Here is a 19,564-nt window from a genome sequence, read left to right as displayed (position 1 = left end):
AGAACCCCGAAAATTAGCTAACAATCTTTTTGGAATTTACAGAACAACAACAACAAAACCCTCCTCACAACCCCTCAAATCAAGGTTTAAATATTAAATGTTTAAAGATACTTTATGTGACCTAAAGTGATCTTCCATAGTCCTCCAAATCCTTGAATATCATAAAGTTTAAGTAGTGCTCCTAGGACTCAATGTTGGGGTACAATCTGTTCCACTACAAAACTGTTGAGCTCAAGAAAACATATCAATTGCTCCCAAATGCTCTATCATAGCTTTTCTAAAAAGTGAACTGCCTCTCCTCTTCATTAATTAAGGGACTGCATTTTCTGGCCTATGTGTTAAAAGCACTGAACTTTCCCCACTCCACCTGTTTGTGTTAAGGTTGACAAGTTCCTTGTTGAAGACAGCTGGTGTTGATTACCAAGGACAGACCAATTCTATACTTCATTAACAGGTAATACAGCTTTCAGAATAAAACCTTGTCCCCAAGAATGCACCGCCGCCCCCCCCCAACAATACAGCCAAAGCTTGGTGTTCCATTTCAGTAGCATAACTTTATTAAAACGTGGCTTTTAAAGAAAATGACATTTTTGATTACACAACTGTCAGAAAATGCATCTGTCATTTCTATTTCCTCCCCCTCCTTGGGGATGCCACAGCCTCAGCCCAGGAACCCCTCTGGGGAAGGAGGGCCCAACTCAAGGAGGCCAGACTGCTAAAAGTAGCTGATTATGCTGACAAGGCTGGAGAGGACTTTTTTTTTTTTTTCTTTTGGTTCCTACCGCGGAAGCACTGGCATGTCAGGCCTAAGGGTAAATAAATACGAGTTTGTGGCAGTAATGTATTTCTAGCCCTGGCACCCGGCAATCATTAAGAAAAGCTTATTCTTTCTACCCTGAAATCGCCTCATTCTTGCCGGAAAGAAAACCTTCAGCATATTTAACCTCCCACTCATGCAAAGGATAATGAAATACTGGAAAAGTAGGCATAACTTTATGGCCACCATGCTCTTCTTGGCAGGTTGAGGATTATTTACCATCGTGTCTGCCTGTCAGCTTCTCCGACTGCCACAGAGCACAGGACTTTTATTATTATTTATGATGTACGTCAGCCCAGCAGGGGAGAAACTCTTAATCTCCCAGAGCTGAAACCTGACTTGAAGGAGCAAGTTAGCGGCGGTGAGCTGCCAGCACCAGTAACCCTACCCACCGCCTGACACAGAAACGCCTGCATCAGTAGTATACCTGATGCACACACGGGTGCAGAGCTGAGTTATCAGATCTGCTGGTTCCAAACAGGTGCGGGGCAGGTCCACAACTGAGGACAATACGTGAGCCCTGCCCCCAAACTTCACCTTCCAGATCCTTCTCGGAAGTTAGCCCACCTCAGCTAACCCACGTCCGACACCTGTCTAATCCGAACACACTCTCCGGTCTTGGTCCTCCTTCCCCCGCGATCCGATTAGTCCTCCTTTCTTTGTAAACCCCCTCGAAGTAACGCGAAGTAACGCAAAGCAAAACTTAATAGGTCCGGGGAACAGAGACGCGTCTTCCACGCAGACCTCCCAGAAAGGAGCTAGAAGGCGGGCGCTGGATCCTTCTCGACGCCTCCATCCCCTGGGGCTCCCCTCCCCCCCGCCCGCGTCCGCCGCGCACCCGCCCGGGCCAATTACCTGCATGGGACATGGTGATGGTCTCGTTGGTGTTGGAGCCCACGTTAAAGATGACCACCGCGGAGGCGTTCTGCAGGAAGGCGTTCCGGATCTTATCCTTGTACGTGCAGTTGCCCTTGGGGATGAGGGCTATCCAGTTCTTGCCGTGGGCCGGGGCGGCGAACTTGGTGTTGGGGTCGCAGGCGAGGCGGTCGTGGGCCGAGCTAGCCATGACCACCTCCCCGCGCGCGTCCTGCTTGGGCGAGTGCTCCCCGTAGCGCCCGCACTCAGTCTTCTCGGTGTGCAGCTCGGTGCCGCCGCCGCCCGCCACTCCGGGCCCGGGGTCCGGCGCGGGCTCCGCGTAGGTGATGTTCACGAAGGCGGTGTACCATTCCTCCTTCTCAGCCACGGTAAAGTCCAGGCAGAGCAGATGCACGAAACAAAAGGAAAGCAGCCATGTTGAGAGAGCCAGACTGCGGCACGCTTGGATGAGAGACATTGCCATCTTTATCCGCCGGGGCCCCCTCCCCGCCCCCCGCGCCCTCCCCCCGCCCCGTCCCTCCTCCCCGGCCCCGGCCAAAGCCGGGCCGGCGGCCTCTCCTCCTCCTCCTGCTCACTCCCGGGCCCGCGGGCCCGCGGCCGGGACGCGCAGCCGCCGCGGGGGCCGGATTCCGAGCGCGGGGATGGCGCCGGCCCCTTCCCCTTTCAGCTGGAGCTTGGCGGTAGCATTTCGCTTCACGGGTGCTGGAGGGGCGCGGGTGGAGGAGGCGCTTGGGCTTGCGGAGGAGTCCAGCTGCCGAGTGTCCAGCTCCTTGGCCCGGCTTCTGCTTCTCTCATAGGGGTGGCAAGGGCCCCAAGAGCGTGCGGGGAGGCGGCTCCGCGCGCTCCGGCCCCGGCGGGGGCGGGCGCGGCTCCTCAAAGCCCGGGGTGCTGCCGAGGGTGTCCCGGCCGCCGCCGCTGAGCGCTCGAGCGGATCCCGCTGCCGGCTCGGCGGTCGCTTTCTGCCGCGTGCCGGGTCCCTCGAGCTGTGGGCGCTGCGCTCCTCGCTCCGCCGGGTGGCCACACCGGGGACACACTTGCCGGTGGAGGAGAGCCTGGGGGCAGTGGGAGAGAGGACAGAGGGGAGAACGCGGTCTGTGTGTCTGTATATGTTTGTGTGTGTGTATAATGTGTGCGTGCAAGGAGGAGCTTAGTGTGATGTCAAAGATTCTGGGCTCAGCTTGCCACGCTCCCTCGGTCTCTCTTGATGGGCAGCAGCGACCCCTGCCGGGTCTCAAATTCAACGCGATCTTTGATTTGGTCCAGGTGGAGGCAAAGGGGGAAGCGACCCCTTGACCTATGAGTACAGGAACGACTTCCTGCGCGTTAAGTATAGCCAAAGAAGGCCCCTCTCGTAAACAGCCTTAGCGTTTGCAGGAAGAGCCAAAGTGAGCTCCCTAATTATCCATCCTAGGTCCAAAGGGTAGGGCAAGTTGGTAGCTAGGACTTAACAACATCACACCGGGACTATCTTAGGGCCGTGACTACCAAATAGAAGTGTGTATCAGCATCACGTGGGGCCTGTTGAAACGGAGACTGATGGGCCCTGCCACGGAATTTTCGATTCACTAAATCTGGGTTAGGGCTCCAGAATACACCTTTCTAACAAGTTGCCGGGGGAGGCCAATGCTGCTGGTCTAGGGACCACTCTATTAGAGGGAGTAAAGGCAAGTGTTTCTTTCCTCCCATCTGGAAGCAAACAGGTGACAGGCTTTCTTTATAGAACGGGTGTTTTCTGTATAAGAAACTGGGTGAGCTATTTCTCCACTGTGGTTATTTGGGTTTCGTGACTGGTAGCAGAGGACTAACAAAGTCAGCAGGCAAGGAAGGTTTCTTTGGGTTATTAATATTTATGGTGTGTTCTCCAGGTATATGTAGAGATCACAACTAGTCAGGGGAGACCACAGCCCCTTTAGAAGAATGTTCTCAAAACTGACACAGCACAGCCCCTTATCATTTCAGTGTTCGGATGGTTGTTCTACTTTAACAGTTTCCTTGACTTGAGGTACCTGCCGTAGAAAACTACATAATGTATGTTATGGTTCTCAGTCACTCGCATTAAACGTCCCACCTGGAGTTCTTTCAGAGAACTCAGGACTCGGTGATAAAAACCAACGTCCACCTTTTCCGTAAGACCTTAGCATGTTTACAGCTTTCTGTTAACAACAGTCCCCCAGCACAACTTCTCTTTTCCCAGAAGCAGTACAAACAGCTGGTGGCTGTTTGGGAGAGCAAGGAGCCCCAGCTATACCAAAGTAGAAGCAGGCACAAGGAGATCTACTTAGACGAATTTGTCTCTATGGTATTTGATGTGCTGGTTTTGTGTGTTTTCCTGACTTGCTCGTTTTAGAAAATAGGATTCTAGGCAATTGGGGCAGTGCTTTTTATAGTACCTAATGCCAAGGAGGCAGGCATGGAGATTGCCTGGCTGTTGGTCCCTGAACCACCAGAGACCTGAGGGAACAGTCCATTGGCTGAAAACTCCCAGCTAGTTTCTGTACAGATGCCTTAGCAAACCAAGGTGGTTCCCCAAACCTTTTTATCTCTTAGCAGTTTTTCTCCAGCCACAACACTTGGAGAATCTGTATCGTTAAGAATGCATGACTATGGCTTATTCTTTCTTTCTCTTAGAAAAGTTAGAACCTGAAGAGATGACAGGGTCAAGGAAGCAGCATCCTGGCTGGGAAATTGATTAATTACAGGAGCAGTGGGCAAATAAGTAAAATATTGAATATAATGGGAGGCAGGTTTCTTAGTGTTGGAAAAAATTTTACAAATCTGGAAAGAAAGGAAACTCCGAAGGACCCTGAGGCATTGGATTAGATTAAAAGTAGGTGTGAAATCACACACGTATACACCATAACTGTCTTCATTCAGAGGCCAGAAGCAATGGTTACATCAAGTGGCCAACAGATCTTGGTTTCCTCCAGTAAAAGGAACCAGGGATTGAGCTGGGAAAGTCCAAAGTAAGTCTGGAACTCTTATAGGGCAGTGCTCAAAGCATGATGGGAACATGCCAAAAGGACATATGAGCCAGCTGGATGGAGCTCCCACTGGCCAAACCTGGGACAATTTGAGTGTCAAAATAAAGAATGATAGTAACTGATTATAACCTGTTGGATAAAACAGGAATCTATGAATCTGTGTTAATATAAATTAATCAATAAATATTGATAGAATAAATAAATATACGGGGAGAAGAGACAGCTCTTCCTTATGGCTGACTTCGAGCTATTAAGATTGATGAAAATTGAAAGTCACCATTCAGTAGTGTTGATTAATTCAGTCTGGAGTTTGTTTTTTTAATGTTTATTTATTTTTGAGAGACAGAGACAAAGCGCGAGTAAGGGAGGGGCAGAGAAAGAGGGAGACACAGAATCTGAAGCAGGCTCCAGGCTCTGAGCTGTCAGCACGAAGCCCGATGCAGGGTCCGAACCCATGAACTGTGAGATCATGACCTGAGCCGAAGTCGGATGCTTAACCAACTGAGCCATCCAAGTCTAGAGTCTTCAATGGATGCTCAGAGTGGTGGGTGGATGTTTGACGTACAGCAGGATGTTAGCCTAGTCCTGAAGTATCTTCTGAAAAAATATGGATTGATTACAAGGGGGAAATCATGAATTTTTTGAAGGGAACCCTGGAAAACACCAGATTGACCAGGTGAACAAAATGAGCATCACCAGTAGTGGAATGAGTTACACCACGTGGCTCCCCGTGTGCTGTGCTGAAAAGAGCACAGCATCATTTCTGTCACATGTCTTGCCAACAGCATATGGCCTGTATCTGAACGTGGGCAAACACTGGGTGGACCCAGGCTGAGAGGCATCCTATAAGGGGAAATGTCTGCATTCTTTAAAACTCTTGAGCTTATGAGAGACAGAAAGAAGAACTAATCGATCCAAATTGAAAGAGACTCAAGAGACATGACAACTAAATGCAACAAATGATCCTGGATTGGCTTCTGGACCATAAAGGAAAAAGAAACAGTTGGGCAAAAATTGAATGAGACCTGTGGGCTGGATGGCAGTGTCTTATCAATGCTGATTACCCGATTTGGGTGTGTATATTATAGCTTGTAGAAGAAGGTCCTTGTAGGAGCACATGTACTGTGAAGTATTTAGTAGTGATGAGGCATTCTGTCTGCAACTTGCTCTTACAAGGTTCAAAAAAAACAAACAAACAAAAAAACACCAAAAAGTAATGATAATCTGTCTATAAGATCTTGGTTTCCACAGCCGCTATTGTAGAGAAGCTAGAACCCAATTAATGATAAAATAAAAAGTCGAAAGTCTACTTTTTTAGGGGGAGTAATCAGTTTCCAGCTTTGTGCTAAGGTTTCTCCTCCTGCACAGCCCTTCCTTCCTTCCAGAAGCATTACTTGACACACTGAGCTGGGAGTACACTAGGGAATAAAGCAAGTAAGTTTTTTGCTTTTGTTTATTCTGGGATGGAAGAAGCAAATTCTTTCAATTTTAGGTTATGGCAGGTAGTAACAAATGCTATAGAAAAAATGGCAGCAGTGAGAAAGGGTGACCTGTTTTATATAAGGTGCTATTTTATATTTTACATCAGGATCAGCTGCTGTGATGCCATGACCTTTGAACAGAATTCTCAAAGTAAGGAATCCATGTATCTATTTGGGAGACTGGTTGTACCAGGAAGAAGGAAGCACGAATACAAGGGCCTTGAGGCCAGATTGTATTTGCTGTGCTTGAAGAAGAGCAAGGAGACCACCGAGGTTGGAGATGAGTAAGAGAAAGAGAAAAGGAGATGAGGCCAGAGAGATGGGCGCCCCTCATACGGGGCCTTGTAGTCCAGGGTAAGAACACTTTGGATTTTATTCTGAATAGGAGGAAAAATCTTTGGCGAGTTTTGAGCATGGAAATGGCATAGTCTGATATGTTTTAAAAGGTTCATTCTGGCTGTGTTGGTGCAAGTATGGCACACTATAATAGTAATTCAGAAAGCAGGGGATAGTGACTTGTGCCACGAAGGTGGCAATGAACAAGGTGAGAAGTGATCCTCAATATATTGTGAAGACGGAACAAACAGTATTCACTGGTGCATTTGAAATGTGGTATGAAAAAAAAGATAATTTCAGAAGGTCTCTAGAGTTTGGAGCCAAATAAACTGGCAGAATGGAGTTGTCTTTTTCTAAGATGAGAAAAGTTGTCAGAGGAGCTGTTGAGGTCAGAATCAAGAGTGTTGAATAGGTTAGGTTCAAAGTGCCTAGAGATACCCAAATGGCAATTTCATGTAATTTGCTTCAGCATAGAATCCCTGGAGGAAGATTGCTGGATCAAAGCACAGGAACAGTTTTTAAGTTATTGACGCATGCAGGATGGCTAAATTCCGATTCCAAAGATTGGCCTCTCTTCATATACTGTGTCCCAGAGTAAACTGAGCTCCCTAAAATAGTTTTTGAAATATCACCAGAAGGCAGTTTAGCGGTGAGTCCCAGCCTAAAGGGGGACTCTTTCCTCCAGCCAAGCAGCCCAGGCCAAATAGAATTTATAAGTTTCTGCAGGGTGGAGGTAGGTCTGACTTAAATGCATGAAACATGTATGTGTCTGAGTCAGAAACAAAGAGTAGCCCCAGCAGAGAATGGCAGTGCCCCATTTCTCCAAATGTTAGCAAATAGGACTTTCCTTACAGAGCATTCAGCCTTGACACTGCTTTTGCATCTTGCCATTAATGTGCACTGTGTGTTCAAAAGAAATTCTACCATAGACTTAAAAAAAAATTTTATGTTTATTTATTTTTGAGTTAGACAGAGTGAAAATGGGGGGGGGGGGCAGAGAAAGAGGAAGACAGAATCCAAAGCAGGCTTCAGGCTCTGAGCTGTCAGCACAGAGCCCGCCACAGGACTTGAACTCATGGACCATAAGATCATGACCTGAGCTGAAGTCAAACGCTTAACTGACTGAGCCACCCAGGTGCCCCTACCATAGACTTTTTACATTTTTTTTTTAATTTTTCAGTAATCTCTACCCCCAACATGGGGCTTGAACTCACAACCCCAAGATTGAGTCACATGCTCTACTGACTGAGCCAGCCAGCCATCTCTCTACTGTAGATACTTATTTTTTATTTTCTTAGTATGTATTTCTTTTTGAAAGAGGGAAAGAGAGTGCCTGCATGAGCGAGGGAGGGGCAGAGAGAGGGAGAGAGGATCCCTAGCAGGCTCCATGCTGTCAGCCCAAAGCCCGATGTGGGGTTTGAACCCAAGAACTGTGAGATCATGACCTGAGCCGAAGTTAGACATTCAACCTACTGAGCTACCCAGGTGCCCCAATCTACCACAGACTTTTAAAAAAACTGAATGCAAACGTTTGAAAATACAGTTCCTCTTACATATACATATTTTAATAGTTTAATAAAAGTTTAATGTGGAAAAGATTGAATGTACAGGGTTTGAGCTATATTGTCCTTTTAATTTTACACTGATTATAATTTTAGGAAATTGGTGCCCATTCAGTTTCTCAGTATAGGTCCTTTTTTCACAGTAAGTTCCTAAATAACTATTCCCGTGACTGAAAAGGAGGAAAACCCTCCAAAAATATATCCCACAGGAATGTGAAAGGGGAAGAATCCTCAAAATATAATAGGGGATTCACATGCCCTCTTGTGTAAGGGCTGGCATAATTTTTTAAATTGATATTTTATGCAGAAACATCCTGTATTACTGCGTTTCATATGTTCTGTCCTAAAGATATTTTCCTCTTCTCCATCTTCCATGTTTGTTCAGGGCAATGTGCTGGAGTGGAAGAATGGGAGATTTGGTGCCAGGCAAACCAGGATGAGAATCTCAATCCTGCCACATGGGCAATTTTACTGTGCTGAGACACAATTTTCTCTTTGATACTGGAGTGATTACACCTCCTCCAAGACCTGCTAGAAGATTATTTGTGTGTGTGTGTTAATATTTACTTATTTTTTAGAGAGAGAGATAGATGGGGAGCAGCAGAGAGAGCAGACAGAGGATCCAATGTGGGCTCTGCACTGACAGCACAGAGCTCAATGTGGGGCTCAAGGTCACAAACTGCAAGACCATGACCTGAGCCGAAGTCAGATGCTCAACTGACTGAGCCACCCAGGCAGCCCTGGAGGAAGAGTCTAAAGGGCAATGAATATTGGGCACATAGAAGAGTGAGAGAAACTCCAGGACAGGTCAAGACAAGAGGAATAGAAGGGAACAGAATCTAGAAATTTTAATGTCCAGAAAAATGTAAAGAAAGTCAACGTATTCGTTTATGTATATGCAGTCACCTAGCTTGTGTTAGTTCCTGTGCTGGAGGCTAAGAGGAATGCGACAGGGGACCCCTTTCAAGGAGTTCAGAATCTAATTTTGGTGACAGACATTATCATCTAAGGGAATTGTGAAGGTATAATGTGGTAATTATTTAAATAGACGTGGAAGAAGAATTCAGTGAGAGGTGAGAGCAAAAAAAAAAAAATCTACATAGAAATGAAAATATGCAGGGAGGAATGAACCAGGTTGATTCAGTATCACAGTTAGCAGAGAGAGTTTTACCAAGAACTGGGCTTGTGTGGATGGTCCATGCAGGACACCCTACTCCTGCTCATATTCCAAGCATCTGCTGAAATGTCTGATGATAGTAATCATCAATACATGTGTTAAATAATACATAGTAATGAAGAGTTGCAATTTTTGAGCACTTGATATATATATTTAGGCACTATTTTCTTTCTTTCTTTCTTTTATTTATTTATTTATTTTTAAATTTTTTTTAACGTTTTATTTATTTTTGGGACAGAGAGAGACAGAGCATGAACGGGGGAGGGGCAGAGAGAGAGGGAGACACAGAATCGGAAGCAGGCTCCAGGCTCTGAGCCATCAGCCCAGAGCCCAACGCGGGGCTCGAACTCACGGACCGCGAGATCGTGACCTGAGCTGAAGTTGGACGTTTAACCGACTGAGCCACCCAGGCGCCCCTTCTTTCTTTTTTTTAACTTTAAATTCTAGCTGGTTAACATACACTGAAATATTGGTTTCAGGAGTAGAATCCAGTGGTTCATCACTTACATACATTGCCCAGTGCTCATACCAACAAGTGCCCTCCTTACTACCCATCATCCATCTAGCCCATCCCCCACCCAGATCCCTCCATCAACCCTCAGTTTGTTCTCTGTTGTTAAGAGTCTCTTATGGTTTGTTTTCCTCCCTCCTCTTTTTCCCCCCTTCCCATGTGTTCATCTGTTTTGTTTCTTTAAAAAAATTTTTTTGTAATGTTTATTTTTGAGAGACAGACAGAGTGCAAGCTGGGGAGGGGCAGAGGGAGAGGGAGACACAGAATCTGAAGGAGGCTCCAGGCTCTGAGCTGTCAGCACAGAGCCCAGCGTGGGGTTTGAACTCACGAACCATGAGATCAGGACCTGAGCCAAAGTCAGATGCTTAACCGACTGAACCACCTTGGTGCCCCTCATCTGTTTTGTTTCTTAAATGCCACATATGAGTGCAATCATATGGTACTTGTGTTTCTCTGACTGACTTATTTCACTTAGCATAATACGTTCTAGCTTCATCCATGTTATCGAAAATGGCAAGATTGCATGCTTTTGATGGCTGAGTAATATTCCAGTGTGTGTGTGTGTGTGTGTGTGTGTGTGTGTGTGTGTGTACACACCACCTCTTCTTTATCCATCCATCACCTGATGGATATTTGGGCTCTCTCAATAGTTTGTCTATTGTTAATGCTGCCATAAACATCGGGGTGCATGTAGCCCTTCAAAACTGTATTTTTGTATACTTTCGGTAAATACCTAGTAGTACAATTGCTGGATGATAGGGTAGTCCTGTGTTTAATTTTTTGAGGAACCTCCATACTGTTCTCCAGAGTGGCTGAACCAGTTTGCATTCCCACCAATAGTAGGTGCTATTTATTCTAAGCATTTTACGAAGACTCTTATTTAATTCTTGTGATGACTCTATGAGGTAGGTATCATCGGTCCCATTACATAAATGAGGGAACAGAAACTCAAAGCAGTGGAGTAACCTGCCTGAGGATATGCAACCATCAAGTGCAGGAGTGGGGATTTTATTACCAGAAGTCTGACTAGAGACTATGGGCTTAGGAGCTATACTACTGCCCTTGGTTTTGTCTTTGTGTTAGATATTCACCATCCTGCTCATTAACTTGACTCCATTTTGTAACTCTGCTTCTTTTGCCTCTGGCTAATTTCTTTGTTCACTCCAGCCAGGCTGTGTTCACTTTTACCTCCATCCACAGCCAGCTTACCACCTACTGGTGATGGGCTGTCCTGCTTCTTTGAGACCATGTACTAGCTACACAGGCAAAGCGGGAGAACTTCCAGAATCCAGCCATCCCAGTCACTTCTGCTACAAGTGCTGCAGATGGAAACGCAAGGTTATGGAAAAGTTTCTTGGAGAGTGTGCAGGAAACTAACGATACTCATTTCTTTGCTCTTTGTTCCCTTACCAATTTCTCAAATTTCAGAACAATAGCAAACTTTGCTAAAAATAACCTTTTTTCTTTTTTGCTCCTTTGAATTATCAAATGAGTTCCTCTTATTTCAGTCTTTGATATAATTCTGACTTTTAATTTGGGCTTCTTTGCCCTTCGCATTAACCAGAACCCTTCCAAACAATTTTATGGCATGAAATCTTTTGAGTGACTAAAGTCAGCCTAGAAAAAATTCACTTGGGACTTGAGCCAAAACCAACAGAAAACTTTTTCACCACAATACATCTGTTTCTTTTTTTCTTTTTCATATTATTTTTTCATATGGTTATTAATTTTTTTCCAAGTGATTATGTTTCATTGGGGACATTTTCCAAAACTGGCTTCATTTCTATTCCTGTGCTTTTAAAGATCATCTCACCCTCTTTCACCAGAAAGCTGGATGGGAGAGGACGTATCTACAGGACAAGAAAGACATTCAGAACATTGCATGCTGACCGACCGTGACTGCTGTTAGACACAAGCAGCTTTCAATGATACTTTGTCAGAATTATTGAAGGGGAAAGAATCCAGGCCTTTTCCTGCCCTCTCTATTTGGCTGTTTGGAGGGATGCTTTTATAAATAGTTTCCCTTTTCTAATGAAGCCCATTGCCACTGGGTGGGTGAACAGCAACCGGCACAATTGAGGGAGACAGACTTAGGCCTGAAGGGCACTGGTGTCAGGTCTTAATCCCAGCTCGTTGCCTAATTTGCTATTTAGGTCAAGTCTGCCGGACGACTAATCACTCATTTGGGCATACTTTCCTCTTGATACTAATTCCTAAACACCCATTGAGCTGTAGTAATAGAGACCCCTCCCAAGACGACAGCATTCATGTATTTCCATTGACTGATTCTTCTGCCACAAAGTGAGGACACCAAAAAGGAACAAGGGATAGAAAATAACGTTTGTGTATTTTCCCGCATAAGCAGGCCCTCTGCCTGTTGTCATGTATGTTATCCAGGCTGAGTTCTTGCCACAGTGCTACCAGTGACTAACGTGACAGCTGAGACAATCCCTTCAGAGTCTCTTTTCTCTTCTATAAAAAGAGGGTGTCAGAACTGATGATTTCTACAGACCTGTCGAACTCTCCCTTTCTGTGGATTTAAGGATTCTCTTAATCAGGTTGCATACGACTGTGTATTTCCTTTCCTGTTATTGTTGCTGTTTAGACTTTATTAGGGTCTCCAAATGGATCCCAAGAACTTACTTGGAATTTCTAGCTACTCAGTGCTCTTGACAAAAGAAGAGGCCTTCTGTCTTTGGAAATGATTTCCTCTTTGAGTATGGTGGGAATGAAACTTCGAGGAAGGTGACACCAGCATGGCCAGCCAGTTCATCCAGTTACACCATGGAGAGCACTGAGGTGATGGGAGTCAAGGAGAGTTCCCACTCACGTCTACTATTATCATTTATTATCAGAGATGTCACTACTGAGCTGATTAACTTTATATGTAGGATGTAAGGCCCACATTGGCCCTTCCCAGAAATGCTACCATGTTTCTCTATCAGTTCACTTTCCACTCCTCTTTAAATATTTTAGTTTCTTATTCTTAGCGTACAATCCCACCACAAATTTGAATGAGAAAAAGGAAGACTTAAAAATTTCTCATCTTTCTCCCATCTGATCAAAAAACAATCTACTTTTACCCCCATTTTATCATTCACTGCTGTTTAAATGCAGAAAACACCCTCCAGCCTATCAAGGTCAACTCTTTTGCTCATAATCTTGTTCCCTCTTGCCTTCTCTCTAGGACTTGGCTTTCAGAATTATCCCCTGCCTCTCCCACATTATTAATCAATTCATTTTAACTGGAGTATAAGCACATAAACATGCTCAAATATCACCTAAAACACTTTCCTACTGGGGCGCCTGGGTGACTCAGTCGGTTGAGCATCCAACTCTTCGTTTTGGCTCAGGTCATGATCCCAAGGTTGTGGGATTGAGCCCCGAGTCGGGCTATGTGCTGAGTGTGGAGCCTGCTTAAGATTCTCTCTCTCTCTCTCTCTCTGTCCTCTCCCTTGCTGACACACTCACTCTCTCTCTCTCTCTCTCAAAAAAAAAAAAAAAAAAACGAAAGCAAAAAACTTTTCCTACTCCCCCAGCTACTACCTCATTTCCTCTCTCTTTTCATAGCAGAACTTTTCAGAAGCAATGGCAATAGTAACTGTCACCCCATTCCATCCTCTACCCACTCTATTCTGTCTTCTGCTCAGCCACTCACGGAAAAGTCTCTGGTCTCCAAAGACACCGTTTTGCCAAATCCAATGGAAACATTTCTGTCCTCACCTTATGTAACCTCAGCAACACTTGCCATGGTCAACCACAGCCTTCTGCTTGGGACACTCTTCTCTTTTGATTTCCTCAGTACTATTTGGCTTCTCAGTTCAATATGTAAATGTTGGGGGGCCCTAGGACTCTGCACCTAAGAGTCAAATGTTGCTGTGGCCCCTTTTCTTCATTTTGTACTCTATTTAGGAAATCTATTTCTTTCCATTTGTAGGTATCTCATCTTTGATCTGAAGACACCTGAATCTATTTTCTTGGAACCCCCAAACACACGTATCCTGTTGCCTCATTTACATGTCCATACTGATAATTTATGGATATCACAAAAGTAAAGTTAAACTCTGAGCTGCTAATTCTTCCCAGTCTTATGATCATTATATGGCAAACGGCACCATCACCCACTTAGGTACTCAAGCCAAGAGTTGTTCTTAATTCCTCCATTTTCCTCACCCCACCCATTTATGTAATTCATCGGGCAGTTCTGTTAATTCAGTCTTCAAAATAAGTCTCAAGCCTACCCTCTCCTCTCCATGTCCCCTGTTGCCGCCTTAGTTCAGTCCTAGCAGCCCTTTTCATCAAGATGAATACCGTAGTCTCCCAACCAGAATAAGGGCTTCCCTCCTCCACGGGACTCAACACAGCAGTTAAGGTGAATTTAAAATATAAATGTGATTGGGTCTGTCACCACTACCTCATTAAATGAGTTTATGGCTTTTGTGATCTGTCCCTGCTTTTCCTGAGGCTGATACATTCCCCTTAATCACCTCAGCCATAGTGCTTTCTTTTGGATCCTCAAATGTGGCAAGCTTCAGTCCCTTTCTCCTCAGGGCTTTTGCACGTTATTCCTCTATCTAGAATGCTCTTTCCCTATCCATTTGCAGGGCTAATGCTTCTGTCTTTAATTTTAAATTCCACCTTCTGAGAGATACTTCCCCTGAATACCCTCCCTAGGAGGGGGTGGGACCCTTCAATTATTATCTTTCCCATCTCTTGGCTGGGGTGGGGGGGTGGGGGGACAAGGCATGTGGGGAGAAAGCAAAATCTTCACCATATTGGATATATGGGGCTTATTCTTTTGTTAAGAATTATAACCACCATTTGACTGGATAAGATTTTGTGATCTGTAATCTGACATGCATTTGCTCAAAAGCCATTATTCCAAAACATAATTGGGATCCTCACAGTATGTATCTGACCAGCCTTCCCAATCCACTTACCGGCAGCTATGCCACATTGATAAAGCATGTATTTTGTTGAAGCATTCTACAATTAGCAATTATCATACTCTATACAGTTGTTTTGGATTCTAGTTCTTAATGATTCTTTGTTTTTGATAATCCCAGTCCAGTTATTTAGGGATGAACGTGAATTTTATGTAGAAGATTGCCTCCATAATAGACTATGTGGCTATTGCGCTGAATTTTGTAGTTGATGTTTACTAATGCTTTTAGGGGCACAAATATGTCTAGGCACCAGAAAATTTATGATAGAGATGATTCCTTTCTTTTGTGAAAAAAGATAAGGATGGGGCAATTATATATACATTTTTTCATAAAAGGATATGTAGAAAAGGCATACTTAATTACTTTGGACAATATTTTGTATACAGCTATATGGTTCTTTCCTAAATACTAGAAATAAATAGCATGAAAGCAGAGAGCTTATCTATATTTCTATGTTTAGAAAGGACTGACACTTAGTAAATAGATTCTCAATAAATATGTGTAAGAAGAAGGAAGGAAGGAAGGAAGGAAGGAAGGAAGGAAAGGAAAGAAGAAGGAAGGGACAAGCTAATTAATCAAGGTACCACCAGTAACAAAAACATGCTGCTTCAGCTAAGCATTAAATGTGATAGTATAGTATTTGTAGGTATAGATATTAGGACAGAACAATATATGTTCTGGCTTGAACTTTAAAAATGGAAATTTCTGTAAGGTCTAGATTGAAAGACAATCCTAGTCATTTAAGACATTTATTTCACATTTGCATTGTGCTTATTCCAGAAAACAATTGGTATAGATTTATAAAATCAAATGTAGTGGAAATTAGGCCAATTAAAAGAGAAAACTAAATCAATTAAAAAGAGTATAAAGATAAATGTGACCAGCACAAGAATGTTTTAATCACTGTTCTTGAGTGCTAAGTTTGGTCAAAATTTCCTAATAGGGTGTAGAAGGAAACATTGGATTAAGTAGTTTTTTATTTGTTTGACAAAAGAATAAAGACAATTTGTCCTAAAAGATATATTTTTTCTTTATAACTGATTTCAATATAATCACTTTCACTGTATTTGCTATTGTAGGATAATAATAATATTATTTTTTTGCAAAATACACAGTCATGTTCAAATGGACATTTCAACACTGACCCTTTATAAAACTTAAATGAAGGCATACAATGGAGATATTACTATAGAGCATATAAAAAGGAAATAATAAAAATATTTGCAAAATAGAAAGGCTCAAATTCTCAAAAGTGCATAGCAAACACGAAGTAAATACTGTTACCACTATAACTTATTACTACTTCTGCTATTACAGCAGCTTATGAGGCATTAAATGAGGATCCCAAACGTGTAATGCACTATAGTGGGGATCATTCCTGTGCTATTTAAGCAAATAGTTGGCAAGGATCACTACTAGATAGAAAATAAAAATACATGCTCATATACATATACATATTCATATACGTGTTTGTTTTGTCTATATTTAACTTTCTTGCCAACTATAGGAGTGGTCTTGGGGATTTGTTTTTAAAGTTGTTTTTTTTTTTTTATTTTTGGAGCAAGAGAGAGCATGAGTGGGGTAGAGGCAGAGAGAGAGAATTCCAAGGAGGCTCTGCTCTGTAAACACAAAGCCAGACGGGGGGCTCAAACTCACAAACCATGAGATGACCTGAGCTGAGATCAAGAGTCAGATGCTTAACCGACTGAGCCACCCAGGTGCCTCACTCTTAAATTTTAATTCTCAGTTCACATCCTCAGATTTATTGGTGATGATAGTTGCAGGAAAGAGAACATTCAAATCATTTAGGTCCAGATCTCAAACTTTGGAATAAGCCATTATTCTTACCCCTGGCTACATGCTGGAATCACCTAGGAAGGTTCTTTGTTTTGTTTTTCTTTTTGTATAATAGCTGCAGAGATTTGGATTCAGTTGACCTGAATTAGGGCTCTGATGATGGTAATTTTAAAAGCAATCCAGGTTGGGGCGCCTGGGTGGCTCAGTCGGTTGGGCGTCCAACTTCGGCTCAGGTCACGATCTCGCAGTCCATGAATTCCAGCCCCGCGTCAGGCTCTGTGCTGACAGCTCAGAGCCTGCGGCCTGTTTCAGATTCTGTGTCTCCCTCTCTCTCTGACCCTCCCCCACATGCTCTGTCTCTCTCTCTCTGTCTCAAAAATAAATGTTAAAAAAAAATAAAGTAAAAGCAATCCAGGCTGAGAACCATGGATAATTTGGATAATTAAGAAAGAAAAGAAAAGAAAAGAAAAGAAAAGAAAAGAAAAGAAAAGAAAAGAAAAGAAAAGGAGAGTATTTAAAACAATAATAATCGGTAATAACTGTTATACCTCAACTCCCACAATTGTCAGTGTTCATAATTAGCTAAATAATTTCCTGAACTTTACCGAAATTAGGTGTGTATATAAGTTTTTAAATGGCAGCTAAAACTGTATAGAATTTAAATAGTTTACAAAATACTGTTAAGGTGACAAAAAGAAAATAAACACTGGCCTATGAATAAATAAATACAAATTGAGTTAGAAATATTTTCATTTAAAATAAATAAGATGAAACTAATAAAAACATGCAAAGTGTAAAATATTATGAAGACTGGCTTAATATGAGGCAGGCAATAAAGAAACATAAAGCTATTATAAAGACAATTTTAAGAAACTCAACAGGCTATATAACTAAAATATACACAGATCATTTCCAATTAATAGGAGTGAGTGAGTGTGTGTGTGTGTTCTTGTGAATAGTATAGTTGACCATTTATCACACAGTAACTTCTGTGGGCTGGCCAGTGATTTACTGTGTATTTCAACTCTTGCTGTATTTGGCATGGCTACACTAAATTGAATAATCTTTAAAACCAGGTATTCCAAAAAGAGAAAAATCTCATTATCTGGTGTATAGACAAAAAAGGAAAGACCAATCATGTCATCTATTTACCCAAAATAGAAGTCTCTTGGGTGCCTTTGTGGCTCAGTTGTTAAGCATCTGACTTCGGCTCAGGTCGTGATCTCAAGTTCATGAGTTTAAGTCCCACATCAGATGAGCTCGAATCCTGCTTTGAGTAAAAACATGAGCCCCTCTGCCTGTGAGCCTAGCTTCTCTTTCTCTTTCTCCTTCTCTCTCTCTCTCTCTCCCCCTTGCTCACTTGCACCCTCTCTCTCAAAGAAAAAAAAAAAGTCTCTCATGGGTCAAGGCCTATATGGAAAAATGTATGTTATGGAAGATCCAATGCTCAGGTTCTACCATGGTTCAGGTTCCCAACTTTTAGATCTTGTGAAGATTTGAGGAGTCTGATTGTCAGGATATCGCTGTGTCAGGACAGATGAACAGCAACCATCAGCTGCCTCAGTGTGTCAGACATTTTCAGTGCCCTGTTGCCTCCACCTACAGCCTCTTGCTGGTCCCTTTTCCTGATACATTGGAGAGGAGAACTTAATTTCACTGATTAAATCTCTCTAGGACTCAGGAAGAGGAGATATGATCTAACCAACAATTGAATTTACTATTTTATATTACTGAGGGACATGCGTTTAATGGGTCAGAGACAGAGTTGGTCCACTGGACTGAGTCAAAGCAATTTAAATTCACATCACACTGTGGATCTAAATAATAGAGACTTTGACCCTGGGGAGGAAAAACATCTGCAGGTGAAACATTCCTTGTAGAGACTGAAACCTTCTCCAACACTTTTTATCCCAACCTCAATTATTATATGATTACAAATAATAATAATAATAATAATAATAATAATAATAATTGTTTGCTTAATTTAAAAATTGTTCACCACATCATTCAGAGAATTTTAATTTCGTTGTTTAGGAAAAGGAGTCAACATGTATGATCATATAATACAAATTAACTATCCTTAAAGTATAGGTTAGCCCATCTTCTCATTTTTGAATGAAAATGGAAGTCCCTAGGAAGTCCCTAGGAATGATATACAAAAACTGTAATTACCAGTGATATGGCTCACAGAAAAACTTGTTGAGGATGTAATTCAAAGGTAAAAAAAAAAAAAAAATCAACATTTGGAATGAGACTGTACACAGCTCCCTACACAAAGTTGCCATTGAATATTAGCCAAAATCTGGAACACTCTTAGATAGGAAGCCTACCAAATAGCTCTGCTGGTGCCCATCTTATAAGTCCTATATCTCACACAAGACAAGTTTATTATCTGCACCTAGAGAACAGTACAATCTGTTGGAGGTTTAAGGAATCGATAAAAAACAGTCTTTCCACTCAAGATTAAAACAAATTGAGAAGTAGACTAGGATCCAGACAGGTGGAGGCAGTATCTTAGCTTTATTACTAGTAAAAAAACAAAAAAACAAAACTCTTTGGAGAATGTGACTGTATTTGTTATGATAAGTAATGCTGTTTTGTTAAAAAACCAACCCCAACATCTTAGCAGCTTAATACAACAAAAGTTTATTTCTTGCTCATGTGAAATCCATTAAGGATGTTCCTGTTTGGTAGGTGCCCATCAATATGGTTGGTCATTCAGTGGTCTTCCATAATGTGACTCCATCATCCTCTGGGGTTTTGGAACATTCTCCTGAAGTCTCTACTTCCGGTCAATAGGCTGGAAAGAGAGACTGTGAAAGACTACACAGGAGGTTTTTATGAGCCAGTAGTGGAAGTGGCTCACATCAGTTCAGCTCACATTTGGTTGCCTCAGCCACGAGGCCTGACCTAACACTAAGGAAGACTGGGAAAGTGGGGAATTCAGTCTAGTTCTATGTCCAAAAGCTAGAGGAAATGGGTTTTGGTGAAAGCATAGCAGTCTTGGCCAAAGTAGTGCGATCTCAGCCAAGTGGGCCTGCTAACATCTCCTCCCTGTGGTAAGCCAGCCGATTCACCCC

General features: G+C 42.9%; 1 protein-coding gene across 3 annotated transcripts in view; it reads right to left on the bottom strand.

Moving 5' to 3' along the window:
- The window catches only part of RNF150 (ring finger protein 150), a 285,841-nt gene extending 283,012 nt beyond the window's left edge, over positions 1 to 2,829 (bottom strand). For 2 of the 3 annotated variants that reach the window (XM_027066582.2, XM_053216930.1), the window contains exon 1: positions 1,673 to 2,829. In XM_027066582.2, coding sequence (XP_026922383.1) covers positions 1,673 to 2,156 — 484 coding nt within the window. In that variant the 5' untranslated portion in view covers positions 2,157 to 2,829. The remainder of the gene's footprint in view (positions 1 to 1,672) is intronic. The other variant, XM_027066562.2, reaches the window with a different exon arrangement.
- Between the last annotated feature and the right edge of the window lie 16,735 nt (positions 2,830 to 19,564).

Source organism: Acinonyx jubatus, chromosome B1 (assembly GCF_027475565.1).
Source record: "Acinonyx jubatus isolate Ajub_Pintada_27869175 chromosome B1, VMU_Ajub_asm_v1.0, whole genome shotgun sequence".
NCBI classification, from domain to species: Eukaryota; Metazoa; Chordata; class Mammalia; order Carnivora; family Felidae; genus Acinonyx; species Acinonyx jubatus.
This window is presented reverse-complemented; position numbering and strand designations above follow the sequence as displayed.